The sequence below is a fragment of the Limanda limanda genome, chromosome 18 (genome assembly GCF_963576545.1).
Source record: "Limanda limanda chromosome 18, fLimLim1.1, whole genome shotgun sequence".
Taxonomy (NCBI): Eukaryota; Metazoa; Chordata; class Actinopteri; order Pleuronectiformes; family Pleuronectidae; genus Limanda; species Limanda limanda.
This window is the reverse complement of record NC_083653.1, coordinates 4857413-4876194: the sequence shown is the minus strand read 5'-3', so window position 1 is coordinate 4876194 and position 18782 is coordinate 4857413. Positions and strand designations below refer to the sequence as shown.

At 41.7% G+C, this 18782-nt stretch overlaps 2 protein-coding genes across 5 annotated transcripts; both read right to left on the bottom strand.

The window, feature by feature from the left end:
* Positions 1-1439: 1439 nt before the first annotated feature.
* LOC133024833 (uncharacterized) lies at positions 1440-8342 on the bottom strand. The gene is made up of 12 exons (XM_061091996.1): positions 8167-8342; positions 7992-8088; positions 6779-7035; positions 6501-6652; positions 6067-6231; positions 5906-5969; positions 5148-5208; positions 3548-3773; positions 2705-2854; positions 2350-2456; positions 1744-1797; positions 1440-1568 (listed from the first exon to the last, which is right to left on the bottom strand). The coding sequence occupies exons 1-12, from the start codon at positions 8340-8342 to the stop codon at positions 1440-1442; spliced, it is 1638 nt and encodes a 545-aa protein (XP_060947979.1).
* A 2084-nt stretch (positions 8343-10426) lies between these two features.
* actc1a (actin alpha cardiac muscle 1a) lies at positions 10427-12901 on the bottom strand. 4 transcript variants are annotated; one of them, XM_061091171.1, is made up of 7 exons: positions 12773-12901; positions 12551-12679; positions 12252-12447; positions 11980-12141; positions 11135-11326; positions 10669-10850; positions 10427-10570 (listed from the first exon to the last, which is right to left on the bottom strand). In XM_061091171.1, the coding sequence occupies exons 1-7, from the start codon at positions 12899-12901 to the stop codon at positions 10427-10429; spliced, it is 1134 nt and encodes a 377-aa protein (XP_060947154.1). The 4 variants fall into 4 exon arrangements, with proteins under 4 accessions (XP_060947154.1, XP_060947155.1, XP_060947157.1 ...); XM_061091172.1 differs by having other exon boundaries at positions 12252-12336; XM_061091174.1 differs by lacking the exon at positions 11135-11326.
* Between the last annotated feature and the right edge of the window lie 5881 nt (positions 12902-18782).

Genomic DNA, 18782 nt, shown 5'->3' with positions numbered 1-18782 from the left:
TAAATCCCAGTCTGAATAATTTTGTTTACATGCTACAGTGAAATATTGCATCATCCCTTACGCAGGAGAAAACAAAGCTTATTAACTTCTATGAATATATTGAATCTTTGCTTGAAGACACCGAGGTGAGTAACTGCTCATATCATGACTTACAAAATTAAACATCAGTGAGTAAATTGATCTTTTTACAGTTGTGAATAATAATTATCTTACCGACTCCATATATCTTTATACAACTTATATAATACAGTTGTAGATATGTTTTACACTGCCAGGTTAGTTTTTAACACCACATATTCTCGTATTTTGGGTTGAATAGTTGAATTTACTAGAAAAAGTAAAGAATTTGTGTAAAAGTAAACTGAACCACTTTCTCCCTACAAATGACGCCAGGTTAAGGTTTCAGATATTTCCTTTACTCTCAATTAATTGTTAGAACAAAATAAATCAAATTTTAAAACCCAAGGCTAACGTTAGATACAACCTCACAGTAACCCTAGTGTTGAAGGAAACTGGTGCTCATTTAGTTTAGATATTTTCAATAAAGCAAAGGATACATTTAGTCATGGAGGAGAAGAGACAGATCACGTTGACCTGCAGACTCGTCGTTATCTTTCAAGGTTACTGAGGGTGGAGGTACGCTGCAGCACCAGAGTGCAGGAGGAAACTCTCCTGATAAGGACGGGCAGCTCGGGTAATTAGGGGTTGTCCTAGCAACCGGCATAGTGATGAGCGATATTTCAGAATTTGACCAATAAGAAAACCCTGTGTGTGTGTTACTGACCAGAACAGGTGATACTGCATCTCGAAAGGAGGAGCATGGAGCGAGAGGGTTAAAAGAACATGGAGTAGGAGAGAGTCGGGGTCATGAAAGAACCTCACATGTCGGATTTGTAGACTAACATTTGTGTCAAACTTTGTGTCCACTTTTATCGTTGATTGAGGTTTTCTGTGTCCGAGTTACTTTACACACAGAAAATAGTAAAATAACTTTAAAACAAACTTAAAAAATGAAACTTAATTTTTCTCTTCAAGACCAGAGACACAAGCCAAAGGTGAAGAACTTGTGATACCAGATATTCTACTTGAGACCTGCCATTTCTTTTATTTGCCTACTTTGCCTGGTCAGTTATCCAGCATCAGAGTTTCAACAACAAAAAATTGTTTAGCAGGTTCTGTTGGTGTCAGATTATAATTCCCACATGTTAAAGTAAAGACACACCAGTAATGTTTTGCTTGATTATGGAATTGGATCAATTGAAATTCGCAATAAAAACCTTTCAAATTTCTTGTCTTTTCTCCAATTTCACATTTTCTTATTTCATTGTCTCTCCAGTGGATTCACTATTTAATTGCTTTCAACCAAAATACTTGAACATGCGGTGTTAAATCTTGTATCTGTACTTTAATATGACAGCGAGTGCTGCGGCTGCAGGGGTTTAGGTCGTGGATTTGGCGGCAGGGGAGGCGGTCGGTGCTTCCTCCTCCTCTTCCTCGGAGAAGTTAGGAACAGATTTCTTGGCGACAACGTTGTTCAGCCTCTGGCCCATTAAATATGGGTTGACACTCTGCAAACAGGGCGAGAAAAATATGATTATACAAACATGCTGTGAACAAAGCAGAACAGAATGTGAGTTTGGAAGGAGATCAGTGTCTCCTGTGGTAAGTCTCAGTTCTGGTGATGTGGTTTCTAACACAACCCTTCACAGGGAAAGGGACAAAGACAACCAAGGAACACTATACCCTTTTTCTTCTCTTGGGTCCTCCCTTCAGTTTCTGGTACAAAAGTTCCTTGTTCTGAGAGGAAATGCAGAAAAAAAGTTTAGACATAAAATCATGGATCTGTGTTCGATAAATTATATTCAAATTGCCTGAATGTCTCTTCGAAGAACAGAACAATCCTCAAAGTGGTGACTTCCTGAGACCAAACCTCCTGAGATACAAATGAATCCGTGCAAATGACAAACAAGGTTTGTTTGATCTTTAAAATGAGAAATGTCTTGTCTTTATTTTACAGACACGAGTGGACAATAAATCTGTAAACGCTGCTGCTGCATCATCATCTTCTGTTTCCAACGAATAAATAAAGAGTATTTCTCTTGTTCAAACCTCAAAGAAGCACTCTGAGGTTTTCATTAATGCAAGAGGAGTCATGCTGTATATACGTGTACATCTGATAAGTGGCTTAAAAGCTAATTTACAGGTCAAGAATCCTAGACAAGTATTTGTGCATCTATTGATAATTTCCACTTTTGCCGTTTCCAGCTTTGAATATATGAGGATTCTCTTTCTTTCCTGATCTCTGTGGTGAGAACAATCCGTGCTTGTGGTTTCACTCTGTAAACTCACCCACTTGGCCAGAGCCGGGTAGTCGTGCTCCGGGTCAAACAGATGCTGGTGTTTCTGAAACTCTCGGCTGAACTCGGCCGTGTCCGGAGCGTTTTCCAAACAACCGTCTGCCGCTGTTAGAGCGAAAGAGAGGGGACGCAGGAGAAAGGGATTGAAGGGGGGGGCTGCATCATCTTAACTATCAGCAATTAACAAATTGTTGTTCAAAAACCAACAACTGTGGCAGCTTCAACAACATTTAATTTTAAAGCACAGGTCTGCTGGAGGAAATTAACTCTAACCTGCTGGTTTCACATAAATTTGTGTTTAAAAGACATAATAATAATAATATATGATGTATAATAAGAGTGTCCACCTGTCTTCCCCAGGGGACATGGGTTTGGAGGGTCCGGGTATCCGTGGTCTTCAGTGAAGTCTTTGGGAATGTTGTCTCCCGTCAGCTCAGCCACAATGTTCGGGATGTTCCCATAAGGGCCGAGGTGCTGCAGCCCCTCGTGTGCACCTCCTGGTGGAGCAACACAAACATGACAAGTCAACACAACAACTGGCACAGCAGAACCTTAATAAGCATCATGTCACACAAATGATTTCACTTGAACATTTCCAGCATCTATAATCAGTGAGAAGAGATTCTACTGATGTTAGTTTAAATATTTGTCTGTGGAAAAAATAAATAACACATCCTGTAAGGTATAGGGTGAAATGTAATTGAGATAGAGCCATGTTCTACAAGTTTTAACCAAGTTTAGGTTCAACACAACTTAACATGTAAGAGAATATATCACCATCGTATATCCAAATATGTACAATACATACATAACCGTATATACACTACATATATAACTCCAGATCAAAACTGCCCAAATAACTTTGGATCCATATTATATATTGTTGTAGGAAGGTGGAGTTAGTATAAGATAATTATTTCTGATCTGTTTCACTAGTTTGTATCATTTCTCTTTTTGATTTACATATTCGCAATAAAAAAGAAAAGACAATTAAATTTAGGTTATTTCTTGGACAAATAAAATATACATTTGACTAAATATACACGTCAAACTACAATATAAACGACCAACATCTGTCCACATCACCTTATAGCGACTACAATTTCCCTAAAAAGGACATTTGTATTTCCTGTTTTCACCTGATTGGTCTAAACTGGACTCTGCTTGTATGAGAAACCAGCTCCACTCACCCTGGATGCTCTGGGGCCCGACTATGTTGGTGGCCTGGTGGGCTGGATACTCCACCCGGGGCCGGGCGATGCCCAGCTGCTCCATGACGCCGTGCAGGAGCCGCTGGATGTCGGCCTCGGACACCTGGTCCGCCGGGCGGGGGCTGCGGGCCGAGGCTGTTCCGAGCTGCAGCCCCAGGAGGAGGCCGAGCAGGGAGAAGAGCACCGGGGGGGTGGAGTGTGTCATCTGGGGAGGAAACACACCAGACTGAGCAATGTGCAAACACAGCTGCAGGTAAACACACAGGGAACATGAAGCTTCTATTATCAATATGGATAAATACACAGAAAATATAGTTCTATTACATCAAGGATAATAAATACACAGGGAATATGGGGCTTCCATTATATCAATGGGATAAATCCACATGATACATGGTGGTTCTATTATATCGAGAATAAAACCTGTGTAAACAAAGCCTTTAATGCAAATCATCTATAAATAGCCTAGATGGCGCAACTATAACATTATTAATGATGGATTTAATGTCATTTTCTTCATATGATTCCATTCTTAGGATATTAGAAATGGAGTAAACATAGAATATATCTGCGTTTATTAGCTCTTACCGTGTTGATGCTGATGATGGGACCTGCTCTGTGCACGACGAAGCTGTCAAGCTGCCTATAAAGCAGCCTGGGTTTCCGGTTTGCAAAAATAAAACTTCATGATGAAATGACGATTTAGGATAGATTCCACACCACGTCTAAAAAACGAAATTCAAAAATATCTACCTTAACTTATTGATATCCTATATTTTACGTTTTATTCTTGTGTTTTGCCGTTTATTAATTAATTGGTCTAATAAGAGATCTCCCTCCCTCTGACTTTATTTTGAAGGGTAATCCTCAGTTTCCGGCGTCATCATCACCTAACCCTGTTACGCAACCACAGCGGGAGCGCGCCCGATCCGCCTCGCTTCACGGTTCAGATGCAGTTGCCAGGCAACCACGAATCCCTCTTCTCTGATTGGCTGCGGAACCAATTATGTGTACCGAGCCACAACACCACTGCACCGAGAGAAGAGTCATCATCCATCATAACAGGAAATCACAGAGTAAACAAGCTTCTATTCACATTAAACCTCTTCTCACTGATTCATTCTACTTTGATTCTGACCCTAGGTTTTATTATCTATAGTACAGAAAACAGACCTTTCTCCCTGAAGTTAATTGAAAACTAGAACATTTAATAAAACTTTAAAATAATCAATAGTTGCTTTTAAAACCGTCAGCGTTTTCAGTTTGGAGCGCTGGTTTCCATTAAAGTTATGTGATATGTAGAGATAAGAGATACGCACAAGAAAAACTTAATTATTTATTCACTTCTTTATATAAAAGTCTGGAAAATCTTTAACCTTACAAAAAGGTTCTGTTGGGAAATAAATAGCCGGATACATAAATTAATTAAACCATAAAACATTAAAATACAACTTAAGCGATCGGGACCCTCTGAATAAAAGCGGGTCCCTCATAGATAAAAACCAACATGGCTGCTTCTTGACACACGTCAGAGTGAAGAGCGTCGTCTCCAGGGTGCGAGCTGCAGCTTCCCCCCCACACCGGTGAGCACAGGCAGTTCTCTGGTCAACCTGCAGGAGAAGGGACCGAGACGCAGGTCGCTGCAACACACAGGGACACAGGTACTATAAAAGAAACATCCTGTGTGTAATATCGGGGTTTTTAAAGCAACACTATGCAACTTTTACTCTGAGACAGCGCCCCCTGCAGCCACACATGGCAACTCTGTGACTGTAAAGCCCTGCTGACTGAACTTAAACAACCCTACAGTGGATATTACCCATGATCCCCAGCTTCCTGAACCAGAAACCACAAACTCAGTTTAGAATTCTTCATATTTTTAAAGTTTCCAGCCTGAATCCTGGAGATAAACTTTGGTTTTTCTAATGACTTTAACAGATCCACAGTTCAGCTTTACTCTTCAACTTGCTGGATCTGATTCTGACGGTTATATCTGCGAGTGTCAGGGAACCGCTCTCCCTTTTCCAAGTCAGTCAACCATCAAACTCATCGTAATCAAGCTGCTTTTTTAAAGAAGGTACAAAGTTAATTTGAAGCCGATGAACCGTTAATGTCTGTCTCACATCTGCTGATTACTTGACATCGTCTTTCCAGATCTGAACATGTGCTACTGCACTTTTTACTTCAGGCTTCCTGGACTGCTTAATGCACTTTGTGCGTTCTGCTGTGAAACAATATCAGATTGTTAATTTTCTGAAATTCACATTCACAGAAAGAACGACAGTATTTTACTCATCTTGTTTATGGTCACATCATAAAGTGACTTTTATCATTTACCTTCTCCGTCTGTCCCGCGGCGTCTTACACGCCTCGTTGCTCGTGGGCCTGGAAACATCGGTTGCTGGTGTGAAACCTTGTTCTGTAAATGATTAACATTCTATTTGCTAACAGCTTAAAAAAATGCATGAACATTATGGTGACTGGTTGCTTGTTCGAACCTGTGCAGGGCAAACACGTCCTGAACAGCAGGACGTTGGGGAAAGTCTCCAAACCATGGGTTCTCCTGAGGGTGTGTCTGCCCCCTGGTGTTGACTCTTGGCTCTGCTCAGAGACAGCTGCCGTGACCTTTGACGTGCAGGGCACCGTCTTCACAGGCCGAATCACTACATGTCGGAGAGAGTTAATTAAAAGGAGAGGTAGAACTCCATTTTGTATTTTACAGTTTTCTTGCTTTTACCTTTGAAACTATGTCTCTTTCTTTGTCCTTTCTTTGGATGAGCTTGTTTTGGAATATGGAAATTATTCAGGAATTCCATACTGTCCATTACAGCCTTAGGAATCACACCTGGTGAATAAAGTAATGATAAATAACACTGCAGATATACAGTCCATGCAAATGCATTTAGTTGGATTTAAAGCGTTGGGTCGTTACCGAATAAGTGAGGATTTTCAATGAAGGTGCGCAGGATGAGAACTCGCAGCTCCAGTCGACTTTCAGACATCTCCGTCTTGTTGGGCGGGGGCAGAAGACACGGGACAAAGACTGTGGCGATGTTGGAGCTGGTCATCAGGTTCTCAGAGGATCTGAATGAAGAGGAGATCACAATATAAAGAATATGATACTACGATATAAAAACAGTCAAACTAGAAACACCACCTGGGCCTTAACACCTTCACCAAGCAGAGTCATTTGTTTCCCCTCATTCATACCTCTGGGAGACCCCCGAGAGGAAGTGGAGGAGGTAATGCAGACAGGAGGAGTTCCTGGCAGGGAGCAGACAGGACAGCAGCTGGAGGGCGGACGTCCTGTCCTGCACCCCGGACAGCGACTGGGCCTTGAGCAGGGCGGCGTGGAGCTCGGGGGGGAACAGAGGCTCCGGCAGCTCCCTGCAGAACTGTTTGACGAGCGTGGCCACGTCGTAGGGCAGAGCGGTGGTCACACAGTCCTCCGCTCTGTTCAGCTTGGCCTGAAGACACCGGACATGCACACGTACTCAAACATGGCCAGATCAAAAAGTGACACGAGTTATAAAGTGTTGCATGAAGCATGTCACATATGGGTAGTTGACAAATAAGGGTGAAACAATATTTTTTTAATAACGTTCTAATGAGGATTACAGTTGTATGAAATTATAATATTCAAATCCTGAATTTTTTTAAACTGCTAGTGTTCCGTGGATTTTTTTGTACTACAGCCGTCACACTACAGGAATCTCAAAAAATGACACATTCATTGTCTGACTGAAAGAGTGACATTTATGAAATTAATCAGAGGTTAACAGTCACCTTTCAACATACACAGTACATTCCAACATCTGGGGGGCTTCCTGCTAGTGGAATAAACTAAGGGCCCCTATAGTTGTCCATGTAACTGCAGTTTCAAAAATCTGATTTTCCATGTCACGCCACAGGACAGCATTTGTGTTACGAAAGTTATTTTGCTGTATATACTAATATACTAGTTTTGTGCATATTAAAACCTAATATTAATAAAGTCATTATATACAATATAATGCCAAGGCAGTTATTACCTGCTCCAGATATTTCTGGTTTATTTTGTTAATATGTAAGTTTAATGCTTCACCTATGTTACGGTCACACCGCAGGACATTTTGCGTATTCACCTTAAAATATAATCAAAACATAACAGATATTTCATACAAAATCATAAGTTTAAAAAAAAGTACCATAATATGCATTACACCCATGTGTTGTTTAAGTGGTTAAATGCATCTAAATAAACATTCACACTTAATTACAGAAAAATCATGCGTCATGTCATCCACCCATATATTCTTAAGTACATGCCCCTAATACACGTTTAGCCAATCTGTAGTTGGCAAGAACAAAAAATATCAATTACACCAGATTAAACTGTAGATTATATTAAGATAATTTAATATTAAAAAGGACAGAGTGTTACCCTGAGGGTCTTGATGCGAGGAAGAGAGCCTGGTTTCCTGAACAGGCCCACAGTCCCAGCTCGCTCCAGGAGAAACGAGCAGGCATCCACCAGAAAACTGAAATCATATTCAAACAGTGGTTTGTCTCTGACATTTCATCCTATAAGAGATACTAGATGTTTTAAAAGAACCCACCAGGGCACGAGTCCAAACTCAGGCATGTATGTCCTGGGTAGGTTCTCCAGAGGAACACCGAAGATCTTCACCCCTCCGATGAACAGCCTCTCCTTCCTCTTCTCTAAGCTCTTCACGGTGATGCCGTGAAGAACCTGGAGGTGGAAACGAATCACGTTACCGTCTGTGACTGTCATGACTTCAGCAGATCTGAGAGAAGCCTGGAACATCTCAGTTTAACAGCCTCTCACTGAGACCTGTTCACTGATGAGTGGGGGGGGGGGGCTTCATCATGCTCATCCATTTCACCTGAGACACTGGGAGAGGGGAGGTGGTGCATTCAGGTGTCAGGGGAAATAAGGATTTAACCCCAAAAAACTGCTCAGTTCAGATTTCATTTGGCAAAACATCAGTCACTCGGATTTTGGTTATTGTTGGTTTTATTTTGGAATAAAAATGTAACGAGGACGTATGTTAATATCAACTATTATAGGTCAACTGTTCAACCAGAGCTGCAACCAGACCAAAGACACATCACAGGTTGAACTTACTCTGTAAATAAGCTCTTTACATTCTATATATGAGGCCCTATTGAAATTGTAAGGATTATTATTATTATTCAGGCAAATTAATTGGCTTTTTGAGGGCTTTAACATGCTCAAATTCTTACCAAAATTTGCAGAAAATTAGAAAGTGGTGAAAATTTTAGTATTCTGGAGGAATTTTCAATGGGCGTCGCAAAAATGGCTCAATGGTGCCCCCCGAGACCCCTGGAACGTGTTCACATTGACCGATCTTCACAAAAATCAATACACAGGTGTATCATGACCAGACAAACAAAAAAGTCTGAGGTTTAATGGGAAAAACGCAACAGGAAGCCTGCTATTTTGCATTTAGTGGCCATTTTGGCCATATTCCACATTTTTACTTTGAGGTACTTGTACCAGGGCTTTCATCAGATCGACTTCAAATTGAGATGAGAGTCATCACAACAAGACGGAGATTAAAAGTTATTCACAGATCGATTTTTCGTCACATGGTGTGACCGTGGCGTGGCGTCGAAGTTTGATTACACGCCAATAAAACACGATGTTCTGTAACGCGGACATACATGGACCATGAATCCTTTGATGCTGAGCCGTAAACAAACAACTCCACTCCTGCAGTGTCAGTGGTCAAATATCAAAGGAATCTTTATGTGATTATTATTATATTGCAAAGGTGACGTTCTCAGAATTGGGACATTTCCTCAAACTGTCCAAGCCTGAACAGCTCTATGTGTAAATATTTCCTCAGTCATTATTTATTGTTTTTCAGGCAAAACGCTTGTAACGCTTCAAAATGCATATGCTCGGGCCCGCCCAGTGCTGCTTTGCAGTCCTAGAAATTTTTGAAATTATATTTAAGTATAGTAATCTATTATTTGCTTTACTGCTGCAATGGCCGTTGTAGATGGGTTGTTTGCTTGGACTGTGGGGAGGCTGGTTATAATCGAAATCCATATGACAGATACTTTTGCGTTGATCTATCATTTATTTAGATTCTCATCATCTTTCAGACATTGAATATTATCTCTTTGTCCTATTTAATATATTATTGAAAACCCAATAAATACACTGGGGGGGAAAGGCTCTGACTTAATATTGCACTGAATTAATAAAATCCTTGGGGCTATTCAGGTGTTGCTTTGTATCTGCAAGTGCTGTGGTGATGATGTGATATTTACTGTGTATATTTGGAAATTTTTCAAATTAAAGTCCAACATTTTCACTGTGGAATAGATCATTTCAGGATTTTCACTGTAGAAAATAAATCATTTTAGGATACTTCAAAGTACTGTAAAAACACTTTGCTCAATAAGTTCAGAGAGACACTGATATGCCTGTGTTCAGGACCTCTCTGACTACCTACCATACTGAATAGCAAACATTTAATAATTATACTGAAAACCACATTGTATCTGGTTTGTTTAATCCAAAACCTACATTTTTTTATTCTTAGAAACAAAGTGAAACATAAGATCCAAACACAATTGTTTCAAATGAATTTGGCTTCTGCAGCTTGTCTAGTGTATCAGACAGTTTTCATGTAGCAGCTTGTTAACATGCTGAGTCCAGGTTAATATATCCTCAGCGTTCTGACACAGAGTCCAACAACACATTACTCTTAAAAGCAACTATTTTTATTAAAACAGAACATGTATATACAGCAAAAGGCACAGTAGAAATAAAGAAACGGAGAGAGCTGGTGTGATTGGAATTTTTCGGTGCTGGCTGGAGGTTTAGAAGCACTTCCTGTGGACGATGGAGGGGCCGGCCTCGTCGTACTCCTGCTTGCTGATCCACATCTGCTGGAAGGTGGACAGGGAGGCGAGGATGGAGCCGCCGATCCAGACGGAGTATTTCCTCTCGGGGGGAGCGATGATCTGGAGAGGAGGCGCAGAGGAACAGGTTGGTACCACAGTATCTTACCTCGGGATTCAAACATGGTCAGTCAGTGCACGCTGGTCTATCGGGGGCTCACCTTGATCTTCATGGTGCTGGGGGCCAGGGCGGTGATCTCCTTCTGCATGCGGTCAGCAATACCGGGGTACATGGTGGTGCCGCCGGACAGCACGTTGTTGGCGTACAGGTCCTTACGGATGTCGATGTCGCACTTCATGATGCTGTTGTAGGCGGTCTCATGGATTCCAGCAGACTCCATACCTGGGCGGGTGAGACAAGAAATGGTGTGTTACACAAAGGTCATAGGCCACAGGGCGTCCAGTCATAGGATCGCTTTTATGGCTGCTGTAATATTCTTTGCTTAAGTCTAGATTTCTTATATTCTTAAAAACACTGCCCTCGATTTATATTTAACAATATTGTGAAATTGTCCAAATCCCTGAGCCTTTCTGAGTTTCTATTTGGAATTCTCTGGACTGCTTCTGTGTCCATGTAACCTGATCACGTGTGAACATGGCTTGTGGAGTGGGGGACCAGTGACTCACCGATGAAGGACGGCTGGAACAGGGTCTCCGGGCAGCGGAAACGCTCGTTGCCGATGGTGATGACCTGACCGTCGGGCAGCTCGTAGCTCTTCTCCAGAGAGGAGGAGGAGGCAGCGGTGGCCATCTCGTTCTCGAAGTCCAGAGCCACGTAGCACAGCTTCTCCTTGATGTCACGCACGATCTCACGCTCAGCTGGAGGGAGGAGACATCACAGGGTCATTTAAAGTCTTTATTTATGGAGCCAGGAGAGTAAACTGAAGCTCCTCCTCAATTTTACCTTCATTATCCTGATTACTTTCATGTTTAAACTTAGACTATGTGCTTTTTGAAAGAGGAAATAATTTATTTAAAATATTTAGTGATTAAATGCACATTTTGAGTTTTGCTGCCCTACTATGCTGGATATGACCAGCAGCTTATGATTTAAAATCGTACCCTGTGTTAAAGTCGGTGTATTAAACTTATACAATAGGAAATATTAATAAATATTTCCCTAAAATGAAAAGTTGAAATGTAAATTATTTTGATGTAATCTGATATCAAAAAATATAACAGGATAGTTTTTTAAATGAGCTTCTTCTCGAACAGCTCAAACCCTTTAATGCAGTAATTCTGAATAATAAATCCTTATTATGTAAATACATGTAATACAACTCTCATATAGTTTTACTAGGACGCATTTGTATTTTTGCGCTTTACCGTTTCCAAGTTACAGGAAACAATCCAACATTGTCTTGTTTTCTGTAAAGTTGTCGTATTGTATATAAACCCCCTGAAAAAAACGTTTTAAACCTCAGATTCTGTTTCAAGTGAGTTATCCAGGACGTTTGAAAAGTTTCTCTCACCAGTTGTGACGAAGGAGTAGCCACGCTCCGTCAGGATCTTCATCAGGTAGTCGGTCAGGTCGCGACCGGCCAGATCCAGACGCATGATGGCGTGGGGCAGAGCGTAGCCCTCGTAGATGGGCACGTTGTGGGTCACACCATCACCGGAGTCCAGCACGATACCTGTTCACAAACAAGAACAGCGGTTTGTCAGGAGACGCTGAATAAATAAAGTGTGTATTTCTGATGATGTGGCACAGTGAAGGAGTTCAGGTCCCCTGGTGGACACTCACCGGTGGTACGACCGGAGGCGTACAGGGACAGCACAGCCTGGATGGCCACATACATGGCCGGGACGTTGAAGGTCTCAAACATGATCTGTGTCATCTTCTCCCTGTTGGCCTTGGGGTTCAGGGGGGCTTCAGTCAGCAGGGTGGGGTGCTCCTCGGGGGCCACACGCAGCTCGTTGTAGAAGGTGTGATGCCAGATCTGAAAAATCCAGGACAAGGATGAGGAATTTTACCGAGTTAAAATGAAAAACAATGCCCTGTGTCTGTATTTGCTTGACATGCACAGTATCTCCCACTCTCACCTTCTCCATGTCGTCCCAGTTGGTGATGATGCCGTGCTCGATGGGGTACTTCAGAGTCAGGATTCCTCTCTTGCTCTGGGCTTCGTCTCCCACGTAGCTGTCCTTCTGACCCATTCCCACCATCACGCCCTGAGAACCACACAGTCACACCTCAGCATCTCAAAAACCTGCACAGCTCTCATCTCTCTCTGAAACCCTCGGGGGTCCTCTCAGTGTTCCTACCTGGTGACGGGGGCGTCCCACGATGGATGGGAAGACGGCACGGGGGGCGTCATCACCGGCGAAGCCAGCCTTCACCAGGCCGGAGCCGTTGTCGCACACCAGGGCGGTGGTCTCGTCGTCGTCGCACATGTTTGGTCTGTTCTGTTCTGGCCTTCTGTACGAGACAGGAGATGGAGAAGCAGGCAAATCATCAGTGGGTGATAGTCATGTGTTAATCTGTCTGGATGAAGTTTGCAGTTATATTGTGTATGACCAAGATATTCAAGAGGAAAGAAGACCCTGAAAAAACAATGTGTGCTATAGGTTCAGGATGAAGACTTCTCTAATCTCCTCTGTGAGGGTCACAGCTGCCAGAACAGCCACACGGCTTGACCCCCCTCCACACACACACTCACACTCAGGTCTATTTTCAGCCACAGGACCCTTGTGGACCCCCCCCCCCCCCCCCCGCCCTCACAACCCCTGTTCTGTATCTCGCCGTTGAGCCGGAGCCAGTTAACAGCTGAGGGAGTGTGTCTTCTGACAAGTGGCCCGGGTCTGTCCTCAGCTGTCGCCACACAGACGACTGCTCTGTTTGAAGCATGTGTTCGGATCCCTCCAGGATCCTGCAGCATCAACCAGGGGTCAACACATACTATCGACCTGTCTATCCAGAGAGAGAGAGAGCCAGCTGCTATGTGGCTCCTGAACAAGCCCGGAAGGTTCCCTCCTTATTCTGATACTGTTTGATTTCTTCAATCAGCTCTTAAGAATAATTTTATACCAAAGATCAATCACAAGAAACCCATATTCAAATTTAATTTTTAAGGTAAATCTTATTATTCATTAACTTCAGTTCAACTTGTCTTAGTCCAACAGACTGAAGATGATTTAAAAAAGGTTTAAAATGAATAAATGTAAAGACATCTGTATCCTGGGGGTTTCATCCTGCATTTAAACAACTGCTTCTAATTCAGAAATTACGTGTGATTATTCTCCTCTTATTTTGTAAATTTTAAGATGAATTTTATTTAAACGGGAACAAGAATAAATGTCTCATTTTTAAAGAGTCTCCTTGCCATGATAAGCAGATTAGACTTTTTTAGTTTCACTGGAGAATTCTACTTTTCCACGGTGCTATACAAATTTTCATCCCTGTTTAAATGAAGGTTGTTTCTTATTGTACATTAACTTCAGTTCAACTTGTCTTAGTTCAACAGACTGAAGATACATTTTGAAAAGGTTTAAAATGAATAAATGTAAAAACCTCTGTATCCTGTGCTTTCCATTCTGCATTTAAACAACTGCGTCTAATTCAGAAAATAACCTGTGATTATTCTCCTCTTAATTTGTAAATTTGAAGATGAATTTTATTTAAACGGGAACAAGATTAAACATCTCATTTTTAAAAAATCTCTTGGCCAGGATAAGCAGATTAGACTTTGTTAGTTTCACTGGAGAATTCTTCTTTTCCACAATGTTATAAAATGCTACTGCAGACGATTTTCATCTCTGTTTAAATTAAGGTTATTTAAACTTTCAAATTCAGTCAAATTGCCTTTAAATTACATAAAATTCCTCAGGTTGTATTAGAGGTGAGTTAGAGCTGCATTGCTGCTGCTGTTCACTGAGCATCCTTCCACCCTGAGGGTATTTGACAGATGATATGTCCATTAACACAATAGTTGTTCTATTTGTTTTCCTCTCTTATGCTCAGATTTCATCTTTTCTCCCAACAACAACATCACCTACTCTGATCATAGAAACACCTCCAAACTGTAAGAATGAAATAAATCCATGCTGCGTTCCCTCATCCTGCCACACACCAGCAACCAAACAGCAAAAGGACTCACCGAGCTGTAACCACACGACTGGATTCTCCACTGGGACGAGGAGCGAGGGAGCGCGGGGGTCCTTAAATACATCCCACCAGCCTGGGGCCAGGGGCCTGGGGGCGGGCTCAGGGGGTCGCACAAGCCCAAATTAAGTGCTGCTTAGCTAAATGTCTCAGTAAAGTGGATCCTGTGTCGGGGACAACACCAAAGTAGAGAAAAGTTGCCTTGGAGATGAACGATAACAGAGGGAACTAACGTTGAGTGGGACGTCTGGATTAAATAACTGGTTCATGACATATGATGGATGTATGGACAGTTGGATTTGATTGTCAAGGGACATCCTCAAATCACAATATTGACATTTAAGGCAAAAGTCTTTATCTCATTATTCGACTACAATATGTTCATGGCCCATATACATATTCAGCTTTAAATCAACTTATTCCTTTTGAATTGAAAGGTGTTGAGTGCTTGGGACTGTTAAGAAAACGCTGGACTCAAGTATCATCATCTGTACGTTTAGGTTCCTGCTTCATACACAGCAGCATCGCCCCCCCCCCACTACTCCCCCTTTGGTTCTCCAGGTCCCTGAGGATGTGCTAATATGACTAAGCTCTAGCAGGGGAACCGGGGATGTGAGTGATCGGGGGGTGCGAAGGAAATCCGAGACCACGTCTATGAGCGACTTGGTCAAAGAGCCGTCTAAGGGGAAGCTGCCTGAGAGCGTCTGCCAGCGGCGTGGCATGTGTGAAGACCACAACATGCCAAACAGCTGAGAGGCACTACTGTAACAGTGAAGGGGGGTGGTGGGGGGGCAGTAAAGGCCAGAGCCCAGACCTCCAGCAGACGACAGATCCCTGGGGCGGCCTGTGCGGCGAGCGGTGACGAGCGCCAGGCTCTCGGCTCTGATTGGCTCCAGTGTCTCCTTTTAGGGAAGTGGAGTGTAACAGGTGCCAGAGGCTGCGAGTCGCAGGATGACGAGAGCTCGGGCCCCTTATGCTCCTTATACTCCAGGCTGCTGGAGGCCTATCAGGCCACAGTGAGTGCAGTAAGAATGTAAATACCCCCCCGCAGCATCAACACTCTGAAAGATTCCATTTGGAGCCATGTGCTGTGATGTCGTTGCAGAGAGACGCTACTAACCTACATGTCTATTTCTATTCCAAGCCTTTTCTAAACAGGGACCTGAGGTAACTTCACGTCATATATCTAAGTAATTACACAACATTTCACAACATTAATGCTTCCTATGATAAAGTTTCTGACCAAAGTCAATACAAAAAGAAAATTTTGCAATAAAAGACTCCAACCTGTCTAAACGAGGCAGTTAATAAAGTTTGTTCTAACTTTATAAGACACTGAAGACCCCCTAGCGCCCGATGACCCCAAAAATATGAGTCACAACAAAAATAATTTATAATATTGTATACAAATATGAATATTGTCATAATCATCAAAATCTGTGTGATCTTATATTTGAATGTGTCGTTACGATGTGTTTAGTTGTTGTTATTGTCTGTTAACTGCTTTCTCTGTATATCGCTTATTGTTAAAAACTGCTATAGAGATAACGCAAATGTATTATTGTAATTATATATAATAAAATCATGAAATGTATTCTACCTTCAATCTTTAAAGGGTTTTGGGTGAAGCCTGTGATCTCAGTCAATCAGCCCAAGGAATACAGGCAAAATATACATGGGACTAGGAGCCTGTGTTGATGTTAGACATGTCTCTCATGGATTATGGTCAATTGTCATCTCAGTGTTTTTCTTGTGGTCACAGTAAAGCTTCTTCATAAACTTGTTTTTTGACTCTTTGACAGCAGTAGAAACATCCACATCATCTTCATTGTGTTGTCATTACAATTATATCTTGACTTATGGATTTTCCGTACTTCTTGAAGCTTTAAATCCGTATTTTTCACATCGGGCACCTTCCAGGTTTCGTAGCATTTACACCAAACCAAAGAAATGTAACGTTGAACTAACTGAGTGTAGAAATCGTTGCTATAGGTTCAGTGAAGGAACAGGATTTGCCACATAAAGCAGAGCAGAGACATCCCTCTAGTTTCTGGGTGAAGCCGTCGCTGTGTTGTGTCAACAGCTCGCCTCAAGTCAGAGAAGCACTTTTTGGCCGAGTGCTATCTTTATCACCAGGTCTTTATCAGGATGAAGCAGGTCTGTCTTAAATGGGTCATGGTTTTGAGGGACATTCGTCCTTACAAGGACACGTAGGAAGCCCACGGTTTGTCTGTGTGACAGCTGCCCTCCCCCCCACCCCCCTCCACCTCACTCCCTCCAGCACACACACACATGCAACACACACACTCCAGCAGCTGTTAGCAACAACTGCTTCTTTACAGTCACTCAGACTCGGTCAGACCTTTGTTTACCATTTGCGATGCGTGTTGTTGCTCAAGCACGAGTTCCACGTCGCATCTGAAAAAACAATCTGCACAAGAAAAGCGAGCTGGTGCATTTTCTGCAAAAATATCAGAAAATACCTGTTTCTGAACGACTGAAGCAATTAGATTGAAGGTGCATGAAAGAAATTACACGCTTTTTTATAAATGCTTTTCACATTTGTGGGGTTGATATTAAACTTTTTAAATTGAGACTAGAATAGCAGTCACTAGAGTTCTTACTTTGTATCTAGATCTGTGAATTATGTTCCGGGCAACAAGGAAAATGCTGAAAATCACCAAATCTCACAATGTTAAAGAAAGTGAAAAAACATCCCCAGATCCGCCCCCCCCCCAACCCGATTAACACCAAACTTTAATGGGTTCTTCTTTGACGCATACTTCATCCTTCCACAAGGTTTCTTGATAATACTTCTAGTAGTTTTTGTGTAATTATGCTGACAATCAAACAAACAAACAGACGGACAGGAGCCAAAAACCTTCTCGGCGATGGTAGCAAACAAAATCAAACACCAATTCCCCATTTGACCACAAGAAACATGAGGATTATTGTATTTTCACACTATTTTAAAATGTGTTGCGTAGAATCCACACTGTTAAATTCCGAGTGTCACTTTTGACTTTGTCGCTGCAGACGGGTGAATTATGGAAAACTGTCCTCGACAATGAACAATATCCTATTCTCAGGTCTGAGCTGCTGCCCTTGGCACCGGCAGCTGCTGTGGTAATGTGCCACATGCCGGCAGTTAACAGCTGACGGCTCGGCAGTGCTGGACGAGCGGCATGTGGGCAGACATGCTAATCACAAAAATCACATCAGGGGCTATTTTGTAAATGTAAACTATTAAACACGGGCCTGAAAGAGGAGGTGACAGCTGAGATATTCATTCTCATGACAAGTCCAAGTGTTATCATTACCTATTTTTAGGTAGATTTACAGTTATATCCAAATGTTCTACTCAAAAGCCAGCTCTTTACAACTGCCTTTAATGTGTTTGATCTTATATTCTAACATGTGATTCTGGTGTGTATCTTATATTTTTAACAGGATTGTGATGCATACTTTAAATTTGAATCTGTAATTACAGCGTATAAATCATGTTTGAATGTTTTTTTGCTTTATTGTTTTTTAACCAATGTATAATGTCTTCGAACATTTTTTAAAGGGCATTATAAATTAAACGTATTATTATTATCAGAGTTTAAAAATGTGATATCTGCTAATGCTTAGACTTATTTTATTATCAAATAATTGAGACAAATAAATGTAATAAAGCATTTTATAGCAGAAAAAATAAACTACATATCTGGTGGAGAGTGAACACTGCACATATTCTCTAAGTGGCTGACAGTACATAAGCCTATAACTCTGATAAGTTACTATAAGGTGACAATGTTTTGTGTTTGTTGTGATGAACTAGTGTATGTGGTTGGTATAGTTAAAAAATACTGTAAAAAAGTAGTCTACTATTATATACATGGCAAGAGGCCCCCAATCAGCCATCCACAATACATACATGACAAGGTGGGTTTGACAGAGTAAAGTGCTGAAGCTCGTTCTCAGATAGTGTCAGCTCTATAAATATATGAGGCTCTTTGGAAGTTTCCATTGTCCTGGAGGTGTGTTTGTGTGAAGGACCGTTAGGACTGCAGGAGCATTACAGGAATACAACAAGTGCAAGTGATGTAGGAAAACCACATATATGATTAATGAGAGGAGGATAATTAGTCAAAATAGTGAATAGCGAATCCACCAATAACACTAGTTTAT

Bases quoted from the DNA above. Each gene is read 5' to 3' on its own strand.
- actc1a (XM_061091171.1), bottom strand. From the start codon at position 12,901: ATGTGCGACGACGACGAGACCACCGCCCTGGTGTGCGACAACGGCTCC. The intron at 12,448-12,550 runs GTGAGAGTGGGA...TGGATTTTTCAG, and splicing joins ACTGGGACGACATGGAGAAG to ATCTGGCATCACACCTTCTA. The intron at 10,851-11,134 runs GTGAGTCACTGG...TCACCCGCCCAG, and splicing joins GTTCCAGCCGTCCTTCATCG to GTATGGAGTCTGCTGGAATC.
- LOC133024833 (XM_061091996.1), bottom strand. From the start codon at position 8,342: ATGACAGTCACAGACGGTAACGTGATTCGTTTCCACCTCCAGGTTCTT. The intron at 6,653-6,778 runs GTATGAATGAGG...CTCTTCATTCAG, and splicing joins CTCTCGGGGGTCTCCCAGAG to ATCCTCTGAGAACCTGATGA. The intron at 5,209-5,905 runs GTAAATGATAAA...TGTGTGTTGCAG, and splicing joins CCGCGGGACAGACGGAGAAG to CGACCTGCGTCTCGGTCCCT.